This window comes from Canis aureus, chromosome 14 (genome assembly GCF_053574225.1).
Source record: "Canis aureus isolate CA01 chromosome 14, VMU_Caureus_v.1.0, whole genome shotgun sequence".
Classification (NCBI taxonomy): Eukaryota; Metazoa; Chordata; class Mammalia; order Carnivora; family Canidae; genus Canis; species Canis aureus.
Window position 1 is genome coordinate 23,390,427 of NC_135624.1, and position 19,927 is coordinate 23,410,353.

Here is a 19,927-nt window from a genome sequence, read left to right on the forward strand (position 1 = left end):
AAAATGCATTTTTGAGGTATGCTGAAGGACACAACCAGTGGAATTGGTCCATTTGGCAAGATTAAAGAAACTGCTGCTCAATTCCATTTCACTGGTATCAAAAAAAATTCTATTCTCCTATTCTCACAGTGTACTGGCCACAGATGGAGGCATTGCTTTGATGGTCTAATACATCAACCTAAGATCTAAAAACACACCAGTTGTGAAAGCAATATAAATGAGTTTTAAACTGGACTATATCTCGGACGCCTGGGTGGCTCAGTGGTTGGGTGTCTGCCTTCAGCTCAGGTCGTGATCCCGGGGTCCTGGGATCAAGTTCTACATTAGGCTTCCCATGGGGAGCTGCTTCTCCCTCTGCCTATGTCCTTGCCTCTCTCTTTGTGTCTCTCAAGAATGGGTGAAAAAATAAAAATCTTAAGAAAATAGAAATAAACTATACTGTATCTGTTAAGTACCCCTGCCTGGAGAAGCTAATGTCAACTCATCATGTGCTAGTCAATTCGTACAATACATTATGAACCTAGGAAAAAAGTTAAAATGTATTTCTGAGAAGCAAAATTCCTTGGTATTTGCATTAAATGTCCCAGCTCTTGGTCCAGTGGTTTGCTGTGTAAAGAAATTTTAAAAAGGAAATAAGGGGGCACCTGGGTGACTCAGTGGTTGAGCCATCTGCCTGTGACTCGGGTCGTGATCCTGGGGTCTTAGGATCAAGTCCCACAAGGAGTCTGCTTCTCTCTCTGCCTATGTCTCTGCCTCTCTCTCTCTCTCTCTCTCTCTCTCTGTGTCTCTCATGAATGAATAAATAAAAAATCTTAAAAAAAATAAAAATAAAAAAGAAGTAAGGGACAACCGAAGGAAGAAAGAAGAAAGGAACATAAGTGAAGTTAGCTGCTCAGGAAAGAGGGAAAAAAGAAAAGAAAATTTTATTGAACTTCTATTTGGAGGCAAATATCTTTCCTAGGTGCACTTTGTAGGCTGTCTTGACTGCCTGGTAACTTTGAGATGTGTCATCTCCATTATTAATCACATGAAGAAAATAAGGCTCAAAGAAGTGGGATTTTCTCAACTTTAAGTCAATCTGCAACCCAAACCTCAATACTAAATAAGTCAGACCTCCAAACCTGTTCCAGCCTGTGCACTTCCAAAGTGGGTAATATGGCAATAATTTGGTTTAGGGCAAGAACTTTAGAAGATCCATTTTTGATATGTTGCAATATTTCTTAGTGGTACTGAAAATGTCAGGTATTGTTGTAGACAGCCCAGGGTGGCTTTTTATTTAAAGTCTAAATATCAAAGACCCGTAAACCTGAAAGCTTATGATTTACAACTCCTTTCGAGGGGAATGGATTTAAGCATAGCCTCAATATGTCAGATTTAAGAGGGGAGTAGCTGCCCAGAAACGGCTAATTTGAGGTTTTCTGCATTATAAAGCAGGCCAAAACATCTGGGTAAAAGAGCCCCAGATGCTAGCCTCAGGGTTTGTAGCCAGCTGTGCAACCTTGAGCGAGGTGCTAAAATCAACTGGATTGCAATTGATTCCTTTGAGATAAGGGGCCTTTACTCTCCCCCTTTCTTTAGGTCTTGACTGATTCCAACTAAGATTTGAGGCAGCTGAGTTGGACTAAATGAACTTCAAGTTGCCTTTGTACAGTGGGATTATACTGATCACTTCATTTAAACAGCCATTCAACTTGGATCCCAGAAATATTTTTTCCAAGATTCTTTTTTCCTTAAAATTTTTGCCCTATGTTTTTGATATTTTGCTTGAGTTGTCTAGAAAAGTGGATCGTCTAGAAAAGTGGGATGTGTCCTTATGTGACATGCTCATGCATCTGTTCTTTCTGAGTGAACATGTACAACTGTGATCCTCTCCTGACCTTGTTAAAAGTGATTGTATTTGATTTTTCGACTCAACAACCCAACTCAGTCCAAGATAAAAGGCAACCCCCCCTTCAGTTTATGAAGCAATTGTGCTTCCTTTCAGTCAGCACCCTGTACATTGCCAAGTTATTTCAAAGATTAGGCTCACCTACTCATTGCACATTTCCCCCAATGTATTAGGATTGAACTCCTTGTTGCCCTGGATAGCAGAGCTAAAAGAAGTCATCTAGATTTGCTGAAGCCAGAGTGGGGAGAGCTTTCTGACAGCAAGTGGGTAAACAACTCTTCAAAAAGAGCCTGTCTCTGTAACTCAGGGGCTGAGCCAAATGAACCTGAAGCCTCCTCCCTCTTAAGCCTGTGGTCTCCACACCTGGAGCTGATTACTCAAGAAATAAGGAGCTTAAGCATTGCATATTTTTTCCAGATCTTGAGTGAAAATAAATCCAACTTGTGGTGTCAGGGGTTATATACCAGCATAACCTAAACTATATACTGTGGGATAACAATGTTAATCTAGATGTTAACCAACATCCCTGTGGAATGGATACTGTAGTCATCTAAGTGTAGATATTTCTGTATGTGATGGGCCTATCTTGCAGACTCATAAAACTTTATCAGCATGTTAAGTTTTCCGAGAGTTTCTGCAATAAAAAAAGCTAAGGTAAAGGGCAAAGTGTGTGCAAGAGGAAGCAAAGTAATATGCTTTAGTGGGACCTCAAAAAATAGGATTAAGGCCTATGAGAGAGGATGCAAACATAATCATTAGCCTTGAATGCATTTGTTTTAATGCTTTTATCTTGTTGACAATGAGATGAAATTAAACCTTTGTATTCAGTTAGGTCTTAGAAGGGAAATTTTGACAGAAACGTACAGAATTCATTGGATGAAACAGAAAGGAGGAAAAGAGGTAGTTAGGAGGTGTTTTTAATGATTCAGGTAGGAGATACAGTATGTCTTAACTAGGGTGAGAGAAGAATTTGACGGACATGGCAAGGAGGGAATCAAATGATTGGGACTATCCAGTTATGGGGCAGATAAAAGAAGCTGGTGTTTGGGCAACTAGAGGGAGATCTGAATGGAATAGGAATGAAAATAGTCAAGTGCCCGGAAGCATAATGCCAGTTTATTATAAGCACACTTGAACCAAATCATACTTGTCCATGTGGGGCACTCAAATCCAAACCTCCATCATATCATTTGGTTTGCAAAAATGTCAGCACCCCATTCAAAATTACCTGCATGTCCTGTGCCCTATCAAATTGAAACACCTCATTCTAGTATTTCTCCCAGTTGGATTCTGGTTTTCTGTGATCTACCTTCAAATGTACTTATTTTTTTTAAGATTTTTAAACAATCTACGCCCAATGTGGGGCTCAAACTTACAACCCCAAGGTCAAGAGGCACATGCTCTACTGACTGAGTCAGCCAGGTGTCCTCAAATGTACTTTCTATAGCTAAGTCTGCACTCTTGCTTATAGATACAGGCCAACCTTAATTAAACTTGTTAGTTCTGTGGAAAGGAACATATATCAAAATCACACCTTGGGACGCCTGGGTGGCTCAGCGGTTTAGCGCCTGCCTTCGGCCCAGGGCGTGATCCAGGAGTCCCAGGATCGAGTCCTGCATCGGGCTCCCTGCATGGAGCCTGCTTCTCCCTCTGCCTGTGTCTCTGCATCTCTCTATCTCTGTGTCTCTGCCTCTATCTCTGTGTCTCTCATGAATAAATAAATAAAATCTTTAAAAAAAAATCACATCTTTATTGCTCTACCCATATTCTTTTCATCTGGAAAGTCCTTAGTTCCCATAAATTTGCACACTCATCCCAGACACCTCAATGCCACACTATCTTGAAATCGATCTTAACAGAGTTAATCATCCACTTCATTCCTACTTTTTATATCCCTGTGCCATTCTTTATACCTTTATTACGCCATTTTGCACCAAATGTTAGTATAATTATCGTATCCCTTATTCAATTTCTTACTCATGATGGGTATTCAGTGAACTTCACTAAAACCAGGTGTGTGTCAACATCTATATTTGATAGTAAAGGTAAGAATCTCAGTAGGAAAATACAAATATTTGAATTGACAGTTATCATAGAGACAATACTTAGTATGAAGAAAACAGTAGAATGTACTAGATTAGAGCAATGCTTCTCAAATTTAAGGTGAGTCAAAGTCATCTGGGGATCTTATTAAACAGGTCCTGGGGCCCAGCCCAAGATTTTGATTCAGTGAGAGCTTTTGATTCAGCTGGTCTGGACCAAGGCTGTGCATTTGCATTTCTAACAAGTTCCCATGTGATGCTGGCACCATTGGACCATGGATGGCACACTGAGTGTTGTGTTTGAAGAAGTCTGACATCAGAATGCGTGCAGCCAAGTTCTGCCATTGCAATTTGCTAGCTTTATGATCCCAAGATACCAAGTCTCTTTAAGCCTCTGATTCCTCACCCGTAAAATGGCAGGAACAGTGGAACCCCTTTGGACTGATAGAATTAAAATAGGCAGTCTATACAATGTACTTCTGGCAATCCCTGATAACCTGGTATGGGCTCAAAAATTAGGTGTTGGTGTGAAGTATTTAAGGGTACAAATAAGTCAACAGATTTCTAAAGAGCAAGGGCCATTAAACCATGGCCGTCAGACCAAACCTGGCTCATCGCCTGTTTTAGTAATGCTGTTAAGCTAGGAAGAGTTTTAAGATATTTAAAGGACTACAAAATATGAAAAGATTTCATAATGCATGAAAATTATAAATTCAAATTTCGATGTCCATAAAGGGTTACTGGAACATGGCCACACACATTTGTTGGTATAATGCCTATGGATGCTTTTGTGCTACAAGAACAAAGTAAGTAGTCCCATAACAGACCACATGGCCAGGAAAGACTGCAGCGTACACTGGCTCTTTACATTGTTTGCCAACCTCTTATATTGCACCACGTGACTTTATCAGTGAATTATTGGGATTAGAACCACCACTAGAGTGCCAATAATGTTCAGTGGCTACTGTTATTTTTCTTTATATATAAAATGTAACTGTACCAAAGTAATGAGAGATTCTTAGGAACCAAATAATAAAAATTGGGAAATAAGATGAATTTGAGGGATGAGTGGCAAAATGGATTACCATCAAAGCTCCTCAGAACAGGAAATGCTATTAGATGCCCCAACCCACTTTTTTAAAAAAGCAGTATTTATTGTCCTTTTTCGGATTATAAAAACAATACAGGATCATGGTATTTGGAAAATACAAAAATGTATACAGCATAGAAATCGGTGATACTCCCAAGAGTAGAGATAACCAAGCTTAAACATTTTTATTTTTACAAAATCGGGACGTTACTGTACAAAATGGTTGTATATTTTTAATGTAACATTTGTCTAACTCCCCATATCCTCTGAGAATATTTTAAAGGATAATAATGCTCCAATGTTTGAAAATGCCATAATTCATAATTCATTTAATTATTGCTACTCATTGGATTTGAAGTTCTTTTAAGATTTTGCTATTATTTGTTAAGTATCATTTGTTAAACAAACTTGCTTGTAACTCTTCTGAAAATCTGTTTTTTCCCCTAAATTACTATAATAAAGTAATTTCGGTCTAAATTTGGGCTGCTTCCAAGGGAAGTAGAAGGTAAAGACATGTTCTATTAATTGGGTCTCTCTCTCTCTCTCTCTCTCTCTCTCTCTCGTTTTCCTGATTTCCAAACACCAATTTGGGGGATTTCTGCTTCATGATTAGTAACATTAAGCGACTTCTATTATCTTTGACCAAGCATGTTTGTCTGTTTTTTACATACCCCGTTCTTCAATCTATTCCACTACAATCAGGAAAACAAAGTTTTTGTTTCATTTGAAATTCCCCCTTCCCTTAGAAAAAAAGGCGATAGTCTTATCAAAAATATTTTATTTACAAAAAAATCAATTATACTATACATCCTATCCTGGAAATACATTGAATAATTGCTAAAATAAATACAGGCAATTAATTCAATCTTTTATAAGAATGAGAGAATTTGACATTTGAAAGTTATCAAAGCTTAACTTAGAACATAAATAGTTAAAAAGGCAAACTCAAGTTTCAGTTTCATTTATTGGCATGCTGTGTGTTTCGTTTCCCACAAACTCTCTGGTCAGTGAGTCTGGGTTGCAGAATGATCTGTACCTTTTTGTACATCGAAGGTAGAATGTGCAGCTTTTTCTTGGGCAGGATAGATGGAGCATAGACATCTGCATGGAAAGGAAGCAGAATGGCAGAAGCACAAGGTTGAACACTTCTCCACATTCGCACTCCACTTCATCCCAACATTTTTTTAATGCAATGACCCGTGTATTTGATTGTTTCTAACACAGGTCTACACAGCACCAGCTACAAGGCAAGATGGTTCATGTCAAAAGCCAAACTGGATAACTGAGGCCCTTGAAGTAGTTAAATTAGCCGGGTTAAGGTTACCAGGTTCATCAATTTTTTTTTTTATGTGCCAATTCTTGATACACGTATTAAACCTTGATATTATTTTGACTACGTAAACATATCTATGTAGGCCAATAGCAGGACAGAAGAAGCAATTATCTGTATAAATTCAGGAAAAAAAATCCTCCCTAGGAAGTAGAAGAGGAGCTTGAATGTGCCAGTTTTGTATCTATAGGCTTAACACTGACTAAAATGTATCCAACTCACCCCTGTAAACCTCATGTAAAGTGAACTGGCAAGCTGAAAAAAAAAAAAAAAAGACAGGTAAATTATGTTCCATATGTAGACAGGATCTGGTAAATTCAGGCCACAGAACAAAATGATGAACTGTATTGTATTTATCCAAGTAACACAGATCATTTTTTCCACTCTCCAATTTACTCAGCCTGAGAAAACACTGCCAGAAATCTTCACATTTGTCCAGTGCCGGATGCTTAGTGTTTTCTCTCAAGGACTAGCATTCCCTTTTTTCGTTTAAATCTCATGAAAAATTGCACTTTTCTACCCCCTTGGCCTTGATTTTCAATTATTTCTTTTCTTTTTTCTTTTTTGTACATGTAAGTATGTATTTCTTACTCCCAAAGTGTGACAGGTATATTGGCCTTTTCTAAAGGTAAAGAAAAAAAATTAAAATATTGAAAGTTTTAAGTATTTTCCATGGAAATAAACTATTCCATTTTAAAAGGTAGAGAGAGAGAGAAACATTTTATTCTTTCTATCATGAACAACATCAGTCAACCAAGCTTCACATTTTGGGTAGGTTTTTTTTTTTTTCAGTATGAATTTTTTCAGAACTTATTTTAATAATAATAAAAAAGAACAGGTGTATTTTGGCAGAGAAGTAAAATATAGAATATGCAAAATTTGTTTTAAAAATTGGCATACAAAATTTTAAAACACAGTACAATTATATAAAAATACAGCACAGCCAACGGCCTTTAAAATTTCCTTTGGCATCTCATTTGGTAGAGTTAAACAGAAAATCCTTTCTAAAAAAAAAAAAAAAAAAAAAAAAACAAATTAGCTATCAACACAGTCCATAAGTTAGGTTGTATATGTTGAAAGAACTTTTCCTTGAGTTTCCAAAATCCTTTTCTTCCATGATAACCCACATAAAGCATGGCTAGTGAGGTATATAGGGCAAACACTGTTAGGCGGATGTACAGTAAGGAAAAAGTGCATAAACAAAGAATGCTTCCCACTTTCATAGAAATAACAGGTTAAATCTGAGTTTCTTCTCATGGATGTCTTGTTTTACTTTGGCAGAATCAAAATAAACCCATAGAAATGTCTTTGTTCAAGTCCCAGCAGCAGTGATATGTCTCCTTTGGTGGCATTATCTGATGCCACGATACTGTACAGTCCCGAGAGGAACTAAGGTTTTGTGTGTGTCTGCGTGCGTGACTGCAAACGTCAAACAACAGAAGATCATACATCGAGCACCATGTCATACTGTTGTCCCTTCTTCCTCCTGCCACACTTATTGATGAGAACCACATACAGCGTCAAAAGCATGACCCAATAGCATGCATAGAGCAACGTTCCAACAATGAGAACTGTCTGCTTGGATTCTGAGAATGGCTTTTTAGATTCCTTATAAATGGTGAAAATCACACCACCCAGGAGGATTGTAAACCAAACCGATACTGGAATGAGTCCTATGAAATTAACGACAATGGTTTTCCTTCCAGATGTGCCCCACCCAGCTTTGTTTATCGTGGCAATGGCAAACATTTTGGCAGGAAGTAAACTTGACATGTATAGCACTGAGTAGAGGGACATGAAGACCATGACAATATTTCCTCTAAGGCAGCTGGCAAAGGAGGATTTTATGAGACCTACTAACTGGACAGTTAACAAGAAGAGGAGGATGTTCCAAATTTTACCCCTGTAGAAGAGCTGGATCACTGTGGCAATGAGAAAGAAAGGGAAGAATCCAGTGATAACGGCCTCGTAGGTCATCCACAAGTGATGTTTATGGAACCACATCGCATTGTACAGCCACTCTCGGAAGTAGGACTTGCTCCAGCGGGTCTGCTGGTTTAACCATCTGAGATACTCTATAGGCGTCTCCGTAAGGCACTTGGATCGAGCTGTGTATTTTGTTGCATAGCCCAGACTCAGCACTCGGTTCGTTAGATGCCGGTCGTCCCCAAAACTACATTGGCTGCCCATAAATTCCTGATTGTACCAGTCTTCCACAAATTCATGCAGCAAGGAGTTTCTGTACATTCCCAGAGGTCCACTAATGCACTGGACACACCCAAAATAAGACTGGCAGGCCCTTTCTATGTTAAAAGCCATCCAGTATCTCACACTGCTGAGGAAGGAGATCCAGGAATCATACTTGTTTAAAATCTGCAAGAAGGAAACAAAAAAAAAAAAAGGATAAATAAAAGGGAAGCCTTCACTAATACCAACAAAATCGGTGCCATCGTGAGGTTACTACCTAGAGCGATGTTTGTTGTTTGATCCTCCTAGGTTAGTTAGCCGTCCTTCTTTTTGACATGGTTATATTTTGTTTTCTCTGATTCTGTGTTCCGAGATTAATCTGATAAATTGTGTGCATGCGTTTAGTTTTTGACGAGCAATACTTTCTCTACTTCGTGACTCTGTCCTCGTTTTTGTTGGGCTTTTTAAAATTTTTCTTGTTGTTATGCTATAATAGTCAGCATTTTTTTTTAGGCATTACTTCTCAGATCCTAAATTCTCCCACTCTCTCCTACCATGTAAGATCTGAAAGGTTTTTAAGTCTTAATCTCTCCTGTTCTGGTTAATTTCCAGCTCATTCAATTCTATCAATTTTCTTCCTCTTTCTTTCCCTCTTTTATGCAATGCCAGTGATAAACTGTTTGTTCTGGCCTCTCCCCAAAACTTAAATCCTGAAATCATGCTTTATGTAAAGGCTACTGAAACTTATCAGCTTTTTCTTGGCAAGATTTCTAAATTCTTTCCTCCATCTCGATTTTGCTCGGTTCTCATCTGGATTTCGCCTGCTTCCTCTTTTACCACCAACCAGGCTGTTTCTTTGTCTTTTCCAGGCATTGTCTTTGCCATTTTATACGTACACCATGCATGTATAAAATGGGTTATACAGCAATGCAATACCTAATTTTTAAACTCCAGTTTCCATGTGCCTCTCACCTTTTGCTAAAATCACATTTGCAAAGCACTCATTTTAATCTTCACATATTTTCAGGTATTCACATATATATTCATTTCCCATCCCACAGATTCCAAGTTGCCTTCGTTAATATTTGCTTCATTGTTTCTCCATTTATAGCCAATAATGGGAAATCAATAGTAATTAGTGAGAAATAAATCATAATCAGAAAACCGACTTGCTAATTGTTCCTTTGCCTTTCTTACCAGTATAAATATGAGTTGCTACTTCTCTTTTCCTCTTTTGTAACCTAATTTGGATTTTTAATCAACTACATATTGACCAGCTTTTAAATACCTAGGTATAAAACACAGCATCCATCTCTGCCCTTCTTCCATTCTTTTTTTACCTTCTCAACTAAATGAACTCCAATATCAAGATTTTACCAGAACATTAAGTTATGGTTCAAGAAGATATGATAGAAATCATTACACATTTAAATTAATTGTGTATAACTTATCAGCCAAAACAGACAAGAATTATATCCCAGGGTTAAGCAAAAAAATCCTTTTTTTTTTTTTTTCAATTTAGAAAAGAGGAAATAAAGTGGGTCCAAGGCACATACTAACATGTCACTAGCACCAAAAGCAACATCTGATAGAGTGTTTTGTGTATAATAAATATATGTTCAATGAATCAAAGAGTATAATGAAAAGTAAGTCATGCAGAAAGTGAAGCTGATCTGCACCTGTACATCTCCCCCGACACCTCCAACCATGGGGTCTTCTTCTAAAACTTTCACCATCTCCACAGATGAGGCAGGGTCAAGCATGGTGTCTGAATCACAAACCTGCAAAGAAGTAGCAATGAGTTAAAGAAAAGGAAGAAGCACAAGTGTGGTCAATGCAGTCAACATTGAGCATCCATATTATGCCTTCAGCTTTATTGTCACAGGGCCTCAATAAGCCAGTATTGCAGGGATGACGGTTTGTTCTGTCATGACCAATACAAAGAGCAAGCTTGATATCGAAGGAAATGGCATAGCTAGATAGACCAGCTGAAGTGATGTGCTAGGTGTGTCTTACAGGCTAACCAGTTCGTCTTGGTTTACCATGGATGTTCCTTATCTTGGCAATGAAAAGTCTTATGTCCCAGGTAACACACTAGTTTTCCAGGACTTAGGAAACACATTAGGTTGGTCACCACGGAGGTCTTTTATTGTTGTTACTGTTGCCTTAAATAAGCCCTCTAGGCAGCTTATCCCTCAGGTCTGAATGAGGGTCAGAAAATTCTATTGAAAAGGAGGCATGTTTAACAACAAATTCCCTCCCCTATTTTATTTATTTACTTTTTAAAGATTTTATTTATTTGTGTATTTATTCATGAGAGACACACAGAGAGAGGCAAAGACACCGGCAGAGGGAGAAACAGGCTTCCTGTGGGGAGCCTGATGTGGGACTTGGTCCCAAGACCCCGGTTATCAAGACCTGAGCCAAAGGCAGATGTTCAACTGCTGAGCCACCGAGGTGCCCTCTCTCTATTTTAATATGGTGACTAAAAGGCAGAAGAGTAATTCCCCTACATCTGTTGTATACTTTTGAAGCAAGATGTCCATATGAGCTGGACTTAGCAGTTGACAGAGCAACGAGAAGGGAACTAGCTTGATCTGCAGACCACCTTCCTATTCTAAACCATTAAGTACTCAACTAGCCTTTTGTACATAAAAACAAATGTAAATTATCATAAGCCATTCTAGAAATGCCATTAGTTGTTCTTGAAGACAATCTTTATATAGGTCTAAAAAAAGTAATTCTGAAACCAAACCAAACTACAATTTCAAGAAAATTATTGGGATTAATCTCTACCAGTGAACCTCTGACAGACAGTTCTGTTGGAGGTCCAAGGGGGCAGGGTTATAATTACTTTTCTTTCCAGCCTGATTTCTGAGCCAGTTGGAAAATGAAACAGAAGAATAAAAGAGAGGAAAAACCAAAATATCACGTGTCTAATCCTAAAGCTAATACAGAGAACAGAGCTTATACCTGTGGAATAGCAGGTGTCATAATTATGTTTCCCAGTATTAGACTTATAAAGTCCAAATAGCATCTGAGTGGGGTCAGCCTCCTCCTGCAGGTAAAGTGCATTCCCTTCTAAAGGTATAGCAGGTGCTGGCTTCTTGGGGGTAATCCACACCCAGAAGAAAGGGGGAAGGAGGAGCCAGCTACCCCTTCTCCCATCCTCAGCTATCATATTAAATCACTTGTCCTAGGAAGGAAAGAGTGAGGCAGGCTACTACCTTTCCCTCCAGGTGGGTTATACCTGGGGACAGAGCTTCTTCCACGTGATCAAAGAAAATCAGAAGGAGGAAAAGTGCTCCCATCTCTCTATCTCTGATTAATACCAGTTAGACATAGTCCCCATATTCTTTTCTGGGGACTGCAGCAAAGCCTAGTAGATAAAAATTAATGAGAGTTGACCTGTAATGAACCAGTTTCACACCCCCATCCAAACAACATAGGACATAATTGAGATGGGAGAGTTATCAGCAATTCCCAATATTTTGCCATCTATTCTGACCACTGGATGGATTTAATCAAGATTAAGCCTATTTATTTATATCAAAAGTAATTATCTTTATAGTTCTCCATACTACTTTATTAAAATAGTAGGGATCTGGGACAGCTGGGTGGCTCAGTGGTCGAGTGTCTACCTGTGGCTCAGGTCACGAACCTAGGGTCCTGGATCATAAGTCCTATATCAGGTTCCCCACAGGGAGCCTGCCTCTGCCTCTGCCTGTGTCTCTGCCTCGGTGTGTGAGTCACTCATGAATAAATAAATATTTAAAAATAAAATAAAATAGTAGAGATCTGATATACCAGTTTTGAATGAAAAAAAAAAAAACCTAGTAACTTGTAAAAGCATAAACTAAGTTGAAAGGGTCTCTCTCTCTCTCTCTCTCTCTCTCTCTCTATATATATATATATATATATATATATATAAATAGCATGAGTCTCTCACATAATTAGTTAAGGAATTTCAACATTTTTAAAAACGTGTCTGCATGGGCAGCCCGGATGGCTCAGCTGTTTAGTGCCGCCTTCAGCCCAGGGCCTGATCCTGGAGACCTGGGATCGAGTCCCACATCAGGCTTCCTGCATGGAGCCTGCTTCTCCCTCTGCCTGTGTCTTTGCCTCTCTCTCTCTCTCCCTCTCTCTGTCTTTCATGAATTAAAAAAAAAAAAAAGTGTCTGCCTCGTTTTACTAACAGCTATATTTTTCTGAAACAAACATGGATTAATATATATTTTTGAAAACATTAATGAATAATGTTGGTGAAAACAATTTAAATGCATTATTGAAGCTTGTAAATTAAGAAGGATGTAGGGTATTCAGTTATAACCACTTATTTTGTTTTATTTCATTTCTTAGCATTCTATTTTGGTCCAGCATGAGCTCACTTATTTAGGCAACAGCAAGGCATTGGTTTTTCACTGTAGAAAGTAGGATTTTACTAATACTTGGGTTCATATGCAAGCCTCAGAAGCCTCAACAAATTTCTCCCAAAGTGACCTTTTACCTCCCTTGTGTCTTGCAAGGGAGAAGGGTGTCTTTGGATGGCTTGTCTTTGGATGGCTGTAAACCTGTTCGGCCTCTAAGGAGGGTAGAAGGGTGAAGGCAAGAGTTCAGCCCACCTTTAGAATCCAGGATCCCAAGCTTATGGCCACACCCACCTCTATTGACTCAGGCTGGGACAGGTAAAGCCGGAAAGCTAAAATAAGACTAAAAATAACAGGAAGGGGGCAATCTAGAATTAATGTTCAAGTAACCCCGCCTTGTGAGCACAGGCAAGCCAAGGGAACTGCCCTGTTGAAATGACTAAACTTCTGAGGCTCTGAATATTTAAATTGGTCCTGTCCCTCCCAGTTTCCAACAGCAAAGCGCCAGCAGTTCTGAGAGAGACTGTTCTCCTGGTGGGTTTAAGTGTCAGAAGGGAAAGCTCCCAGATCCCTGCTACAGCAGGATCACAGAGCTTTAAAGAAGTACAATTTCTGTGACTCGCTTCAGCAGCACATATACCCAACTGAGAACAATATAGAGAAGGTTAACATGGTCCCTGAGTATGGACAACGTGCAAAGTTGTGAAGCATTCCATATTTTAAAAAGAGAAGAAAGAAGATAAATAAGTTCGATGTCTGGATTTCTGGATGCACTTTGGTGACCAAATGCCAGCTAGAAAGCCATCATCGGTGACAATCAGCATGTATGCCCATGGACCTAATGGTATGTGTTTATGAGTATCTAAAGAGTGTGACTTTAGCTCCTCTGAAAATCAAGACAGTGCGAACAGGATTTCTAGTTGTCTCCCCACCAGTTAATAACAAGTATGTAATTCCATAAATGTTGGCTATTTAGCTCTAGGCTAGAAACTGGGTGGGGGGGGATACAGCCAGTGGACACAGAGTTTGACCTCACCTAAGGACAAAATACAGGCTGTGATTAGCACCCAGGAAACAATTAGAAAGCAAATCTCTTCACACTGAATATCTCACTGTCATTTGTCTAAACCACATGATCACTAGTCATAAGATTTCTCACTAGGAGATATGGAAATGAAGCAAAGTCATCAAGTTTTCACTAAAATGAGTGGAAAATGTCAAGACAGAATGACATTTTGGGGAGGAACCAGCCACCTCAGTCTTAACCACAGAATCATCAACTGAAGTGCCTATGACTACCACTCCTCCTTCTTCCTCCTTCTCTGCAGTCAAGAGGTTAATAGCCTTTCCTTCCCTCCCTATTTAAAACAACGGTTGACAAAATAAGGTCTTCAGGCCAAGTCTAGCCTGCCACCTGTTTTGATACAGTCTGTGGGCTTAAAAAAAAATGGTTTTTATCTTTAAAAATAATGTAAAAATTCATTTAAAAATACTATTTTGTTGCACATGGAAATTATATGAAACTCAAATTTCAGTATCCATAAATAAAGTTGTATTGGAGCTCAAGCATATTCATTCATTGTCACATCAGCTATGGCTGCTTTCACACTAAAACAGCAAAGTGGAATAGTTGTAATGGAGACCATATGGCCTGCAAAGCCTAATAGTTACTATCAGGCCTTTTACAAGCAAAGTTTGCCAACCCTGAGACTAAAATAATTGGTTGCAGGGGGAGGGTTCTCTTTCATTAAAAAAAAAAAAAAAAAAAAAGGTTGAGATTAAATGTATTCTAAACCCAATTTTAATTCTAGTGGATTTTTAAAAAACATTGCCTCCATCGTCATGTGTTATAAAGAACAGTAAATGCATAGAAGGTGTAAAGTACATCATTAGGTAAAGCAGATTTTTTTTCTTTGGCCAACATTGGCTTATTATAAGGGCAAATGGCCCCAGATTAAGTCCTGGGTCCTGTATCTGACTACTTCTGTGACCTTTAACAAGCCATTGACCATCATCATGGTCCTGGAGTGAGACACTGCACATCAAAGTACCTTGTAAAGTACAAAGGACTGTAGAGAGGTACACCATTAATATAAGGTAATAATTCTTACCTTTTTATACTCACTAAGTAACCCTAACCTAAGGGATCATGACAATTCTTACCACAAATAGATGGCTTAGTAGAGAATCTCTAAAATGACCATGGGAATTGATTACATATCAAGGTACTTTTATCCCAATAAACAAATTCAAATGTGTCTGCAACTATAATTCAGTTACAAACTATTAGTTTAGTGATGCCTGGGTGGCTCAGCGGTTGAGCATCTGCTTTCAGCTCAGGTTGTGATCGTGGAGTCTCAGGATCGAGTCCCGCATTGGGCTCCCTGCATGGAGCCTGCTTCTCCCTTTGCCTGTGTCTCTGCCTCTCTCTGTGTGTCTCTCATGAATAAATAAATATTTTTAAAAACTATTAGTTTATAGTCTATTATATAAGTTAATTGACTATAAATTCATTCCAACTTATCTCACTGATCTTAAAGTGAATCTACCTCACTACAATTTAAACAAAAATCTCCTTTAGAAATATTCCTACCTCTTCTACAAAACACAGTTCAAATCTAAGACCGAAGTCTAAAATCTCAAGTCTCCGGGTTTTACTTTTTTTTAAATGTTTCACTTTTCAAAACGTGTTTCCTTTTGAAACTGCCTGGTGGATCTCCCCACCCCCACCTCCAGCCCCATACCACTTCAAAGGGCATTGAGAGCTATACAGATTAAGAGAAAATCTTAATTACTCTGGCTGCCTTCAATGAGGAAACAGGTTGAAAATAAATCAGGACCCCTTCTGCTGCTACTGTCTTTATCCCTTGCCTGCTTACAAGACTTGACCCTTCATCTTAACCTTGACCCAGTGAAACTATTTTTTTCTATAGTGTGTGGAATGTACACTTGGTCGTGACCTTGCTACCAGCCTTCTTGACACAGCTTTACCATGAAGTAAATGGAGTCTCCCTCATCCCTCCTTTCCCTGGAGACATTTCTCTAGTGAAAAGGGATAGGCCAGACCAACAATAACAAAAATCACAAATAGTTATTTACTAGCAAACACAAGATCGTGCCAGTCTCCTTGAATTCTTACAGTATAATACCAGAGGAAACACTCTGCTGTGGAAGAGAAAGCACTATGCAAATATTGGAACCAAACAGATCTGTCCCAATCCGCCATTCACCAAGTTTATCTAAACCTGGACTAGCTTCTTGACTTTAGTGTCCTCACATCATCTTCCTAAGCCTCTACCACTCAGATGAAAAATGTGGTTAATCATATCCACCTAAAGTTTGTTGTATTGGTAAGTTAATTCGATAATGCATGTAAAGCACTTAAGAATGGCTAGCTCATAGTAAATGCTCAATAAAAGGAAGACATAAAGTGGTAAACCTAAACCAGAAGTGACAAACCAAAAACAGAGGCCCCAACTAAGGACACTAATCCGATGAGAAGTGGATTACTTTTTTACTATCACTTTTTACTATCACTATAAATAAGTGATGGCTCACTGAGAGAGCAAGAAGCCAGTGCCTACACCATACCCAATAAGCTGAAGTTAAGCAAACTGAATTCTGAGCAGGCAATGTAAAATCCTTAGATTGGGTTGTTTACAAGAGAAAAGAAATTAAAAAAAAAAAATAGAGAGTAGTTTGCTGCTAATGAGTATTCATTTATAGCCTTGAATGTACTCTTGGGGTGTAAAGTGTGAAAGTTGCTCCTATAGCAAAGGGTAGATCCTGGGTTTAAAACTTACAAAAGTATTTGTTGTATTTTTTTTTAAGATTTATTTATTCATGAAAGAGAGAGAGAGAGAGAGGCAGAGATAAGGTAGAAGGAGAAGCAGGCTCCATGCAGGGAGTTCAATGTGGGACTTGATCCCAGGACTCCAGGATCATGCCTTGAGCCAAAGGCAGATGCCCAACCACTGAGCCACCAGGCGTCCCATGTTTGTTGTATCTTGACTTCGTATCTCATTGCCATTGTATCTGCTGAATGTGATACTATTTAAAATAGGAACATACTCTTTGGTTTTATAAGTACATAAACATACAGGGCAGAATTTTACTTTTTAAATCTGGACTTGAAGACTCAATTATCTGCTAAAAATGAATCCATAATTTGGATGGGACCATAAACATGCAGAAGATGGTGGAAACTAAAGTTAGAATGGAAAATAACCTTCACAAAAACAGAATATCACACACAATTTAAAATTTCTCATATAACCAACAAGGTCACTCAAAAGTTCATGGTACACAATAATTAACTTTATTATAGCAAACCTCTAGGACTTTATCAACATTGCATGATGCTTTCAATTTTTAAAAATCTTGATTTTTCTATTTATTTGTATTCTAGATAAACGGAATTTGCAAATGCAGCTAAATTTACCAGCCTCAGATTAAAGTGGCAAATACAAGAATCATAAAATCTAAGACTTATAGAGCTAAAAAGACTCTTTGAAATTAGTTAGTAAAACCATTCCAGAAAAAAATACTCTCCAAGAAAGAGAAAGGTAATCTTTCTTTTGTAAGAGGGAAGAATGAGGAAGACCATCTTTTCTTACATCAATTAAGTTTATGGCAAGGGATTCTAAATCTAGCCAATGAACATCTAAGACAATCATAGACATCTAAGCAATTTGGCCCTTCTCTGTTGCTTTTTAAAAAAAGAATTAGGAAGATATATGCCTTCCCTGGTAGAATGAATTATCCAAATTTTTGTAAAATAATTACTGTCTTTCATCAACCTAGAATCTCTTCAAAACATTAAGGTTAAAAAAGAAGTCATTTGGTCATTCTCTTTTCTTTTTAGGAAGGCTTAAACATGAGTGAAAGTCCTAGAAGGTGCAAAACAAAGGTGACAAGCCAGCTGGGAACGTGGGAAACCAAATGTTGACACCTCTAAGGCTTAAGTCATGAAACACCCCTATTCCAAATGGTTGGAATTCTCATTCTAAAGAAAGGAATCAGGAAATCCCATAATGATGGCACTTAACTCAGGACCTAAATTCAAGATTCCAAATTTGGGGGGAACAGCAGGTTAAAAATGAAAGTGAGGGGAGCCTGACTGGCTCAGTTGGTTGAGTGTACAAGTTCGAGCCCCATGTTGGGTGTAGAGATTACTTGAAAATAGAATCTTAGGGACACCTGGTTGGCTCAGTGGTTGAGCGTCTGCCTTTGGCTCAGCTCGTGATCCCCGGGTACTGGGATGGAGTCCCATCTCGGGCTCCCCACAGGGAGCCTGCTTCTCCCTCTGCTTATGTCTCAGCCTCTCTCAGTCTCTCATGAATAAATAAATAAAAATCATTTAAAATAAATAAATAAATAATTTGAGTCCTTAGCATTGAATTCAGCACCAACAGTTATAACTGACACCTAAACAAAGTTCACCTAACAAACATATTTTCTCCATAAGGCAATCAGAGCCTTGTGCTCAGGAACACTAGCCAGCACTTCAGCAGGACACTTGAGGGGCATTTTAAACAGCTGCATGACCAAGAAAAAGCCCAACAATGTGAAAAACATGATACCAAGTAGATTATGAAGTTCCTTGTTATACTGTACTGTACCGTGTTCAGTACAGTTTCTAGCACAGTCTTCTTTGACCTCAGTTGGGAACATGCACATCAGGTGACTCAAATTTTTTTGCTGTTCCACACGTCTGCAAATGATCACAAAAGCACTGCAAGTACTGATTTGGGGGTTACACATACACTTTAGTGAGTAAGGTAATCTACAAACACAGACTCCATGAATAATGAAGGTCAACTCTACAATTATGAATAATTTAGTCTCACTTGTCTCCTGCTAAAAGGAACATGGATACCTAGGACACTGTCAGATTAAATTAATAATAAATGGTCTCCTATTAAAAATAAAACAAGACAAAATCAGAGAGGGGAGACAAACCATAAGAGACTTTTAATCCTAGGAAGCAAACTGAGGGTCGCTGGAGGGAGGGGGAGGATGGGGTAACCCGGTGATGGGCATGAAGGAGGGCAAGTGATGTGATGAGAACTGGGTGTGATAGAAGACTGAGGAATCACTGACCTCTACCTCTGACACCAATAATACAGTGTATGTTAATTACTTGAATTTAAATAAAATGTTTTTAAAAAGAAACAACAAATAAACAAACAAAAAAAAACGGGGAGTGGCGCCTGGGTGGCTCAGTTGGTTAAGCCGCTGCTTTCGGGGTCAGGTCATGATCCCAGGGTCCTGGGATTGAGTCCCCTATTGGACTCCTTGCTTGGCAAAGCCTGCTTCTCCCTCTGCCCCTCCCCCCACTTGTGCATGCACACACTCTCTCTCTCAAATGAATAAATAAAATCTTAAAAAAAAAGTTGTCTTCTATCATCTTCACTGGTAGACCATATTTATACTTATTATAGATTTTCCCATCAGAAAATCCCTAATAGCACACATCAGGGGATATTGTCAGTTACCCTTGTCACACAGACCAGTGCCCGCTATGCTGTAATATCCACGTTCAGTAATAGGACATAAGAATAAAGAAATTCTATAATCTAGGTATCAAAGTACACCTAAAAACGTCTTCTGATGTTAAGAAGTAACAAACAAACGAAAATGAAAAGCGAATACAACATAACCTGAAAACTGTTTCCAAAATAGGGGAAAATTAGAAAGGTATATGCTGTCAAGTATCAGACTTGAGAATCTATGGGTCATGTATTTGCTGTGGAGGATTTTAATTTTGCTCATTGTCCATTTCCATACTTTTAAACACACCATCAGCAGCATATGTTACTATGGTAAATAAAAAAGCTAACAGAAGTACTAATTTGAGGGACGCCTGGGTGGCTCAGCAGTTGAGCATCTGCCTTTGGCCCAGGATGTGATCCTGGGGTCCCGAGATCGAGTCCCGCATCAGGCTCCCTGCATGGAGCCTGCTTCTTCCTCTGCCTGTGTCTGTCTGTCTGTCTGTCTGTCTCTCTCTCTCTCTGTGTGTCT

At 38.7% G+C, this 19,927-nt stretch overlaps 1 protein-coding gene and 1 non-coding gene across 3 annotated transcripts in view; one reads left to right on the plus strand and one right to left on the minus strand.

Annotated features, from left to right (window-relative positions):
- Positions 1-6,537: 6,537 nt before the first annotated feature.
- Positions 6,538-19,927, minus strand: part of HAS2 (hyaluronan synthase 2) — a 55,652-nt gene continuing 42,262 nt past the window's right edge. For both annotated transcript variants that reach the window (XM_077847094.1, XM_077847093.1), the window contains 2 exons: positions 10,217-10,318; positions 6,538-8,723 (listed from right to left, as the gene is read on the minus strand). In XM_077847094.1, the coding sequence (XP_077703220.1) occupies positions 7,794-8,723; positions 10,217-10,318 (1,032 nt within the window). In that variant the 3' untranslated portion in view covers positions 6,538-7,793. The remainder of the gene's footprint in view (positions 8,724-10,216; positions 10,319-19,927) is intronic.
- On the plus strand, positions 13,519-13,626 carry LOC144283897 (U6 spliceosomal RNA). The gene has a single exon (XR_013352398.1). It is a non-coding gene; the product is annotated as a U6 spliceosomal RNA (small nuclear RNA).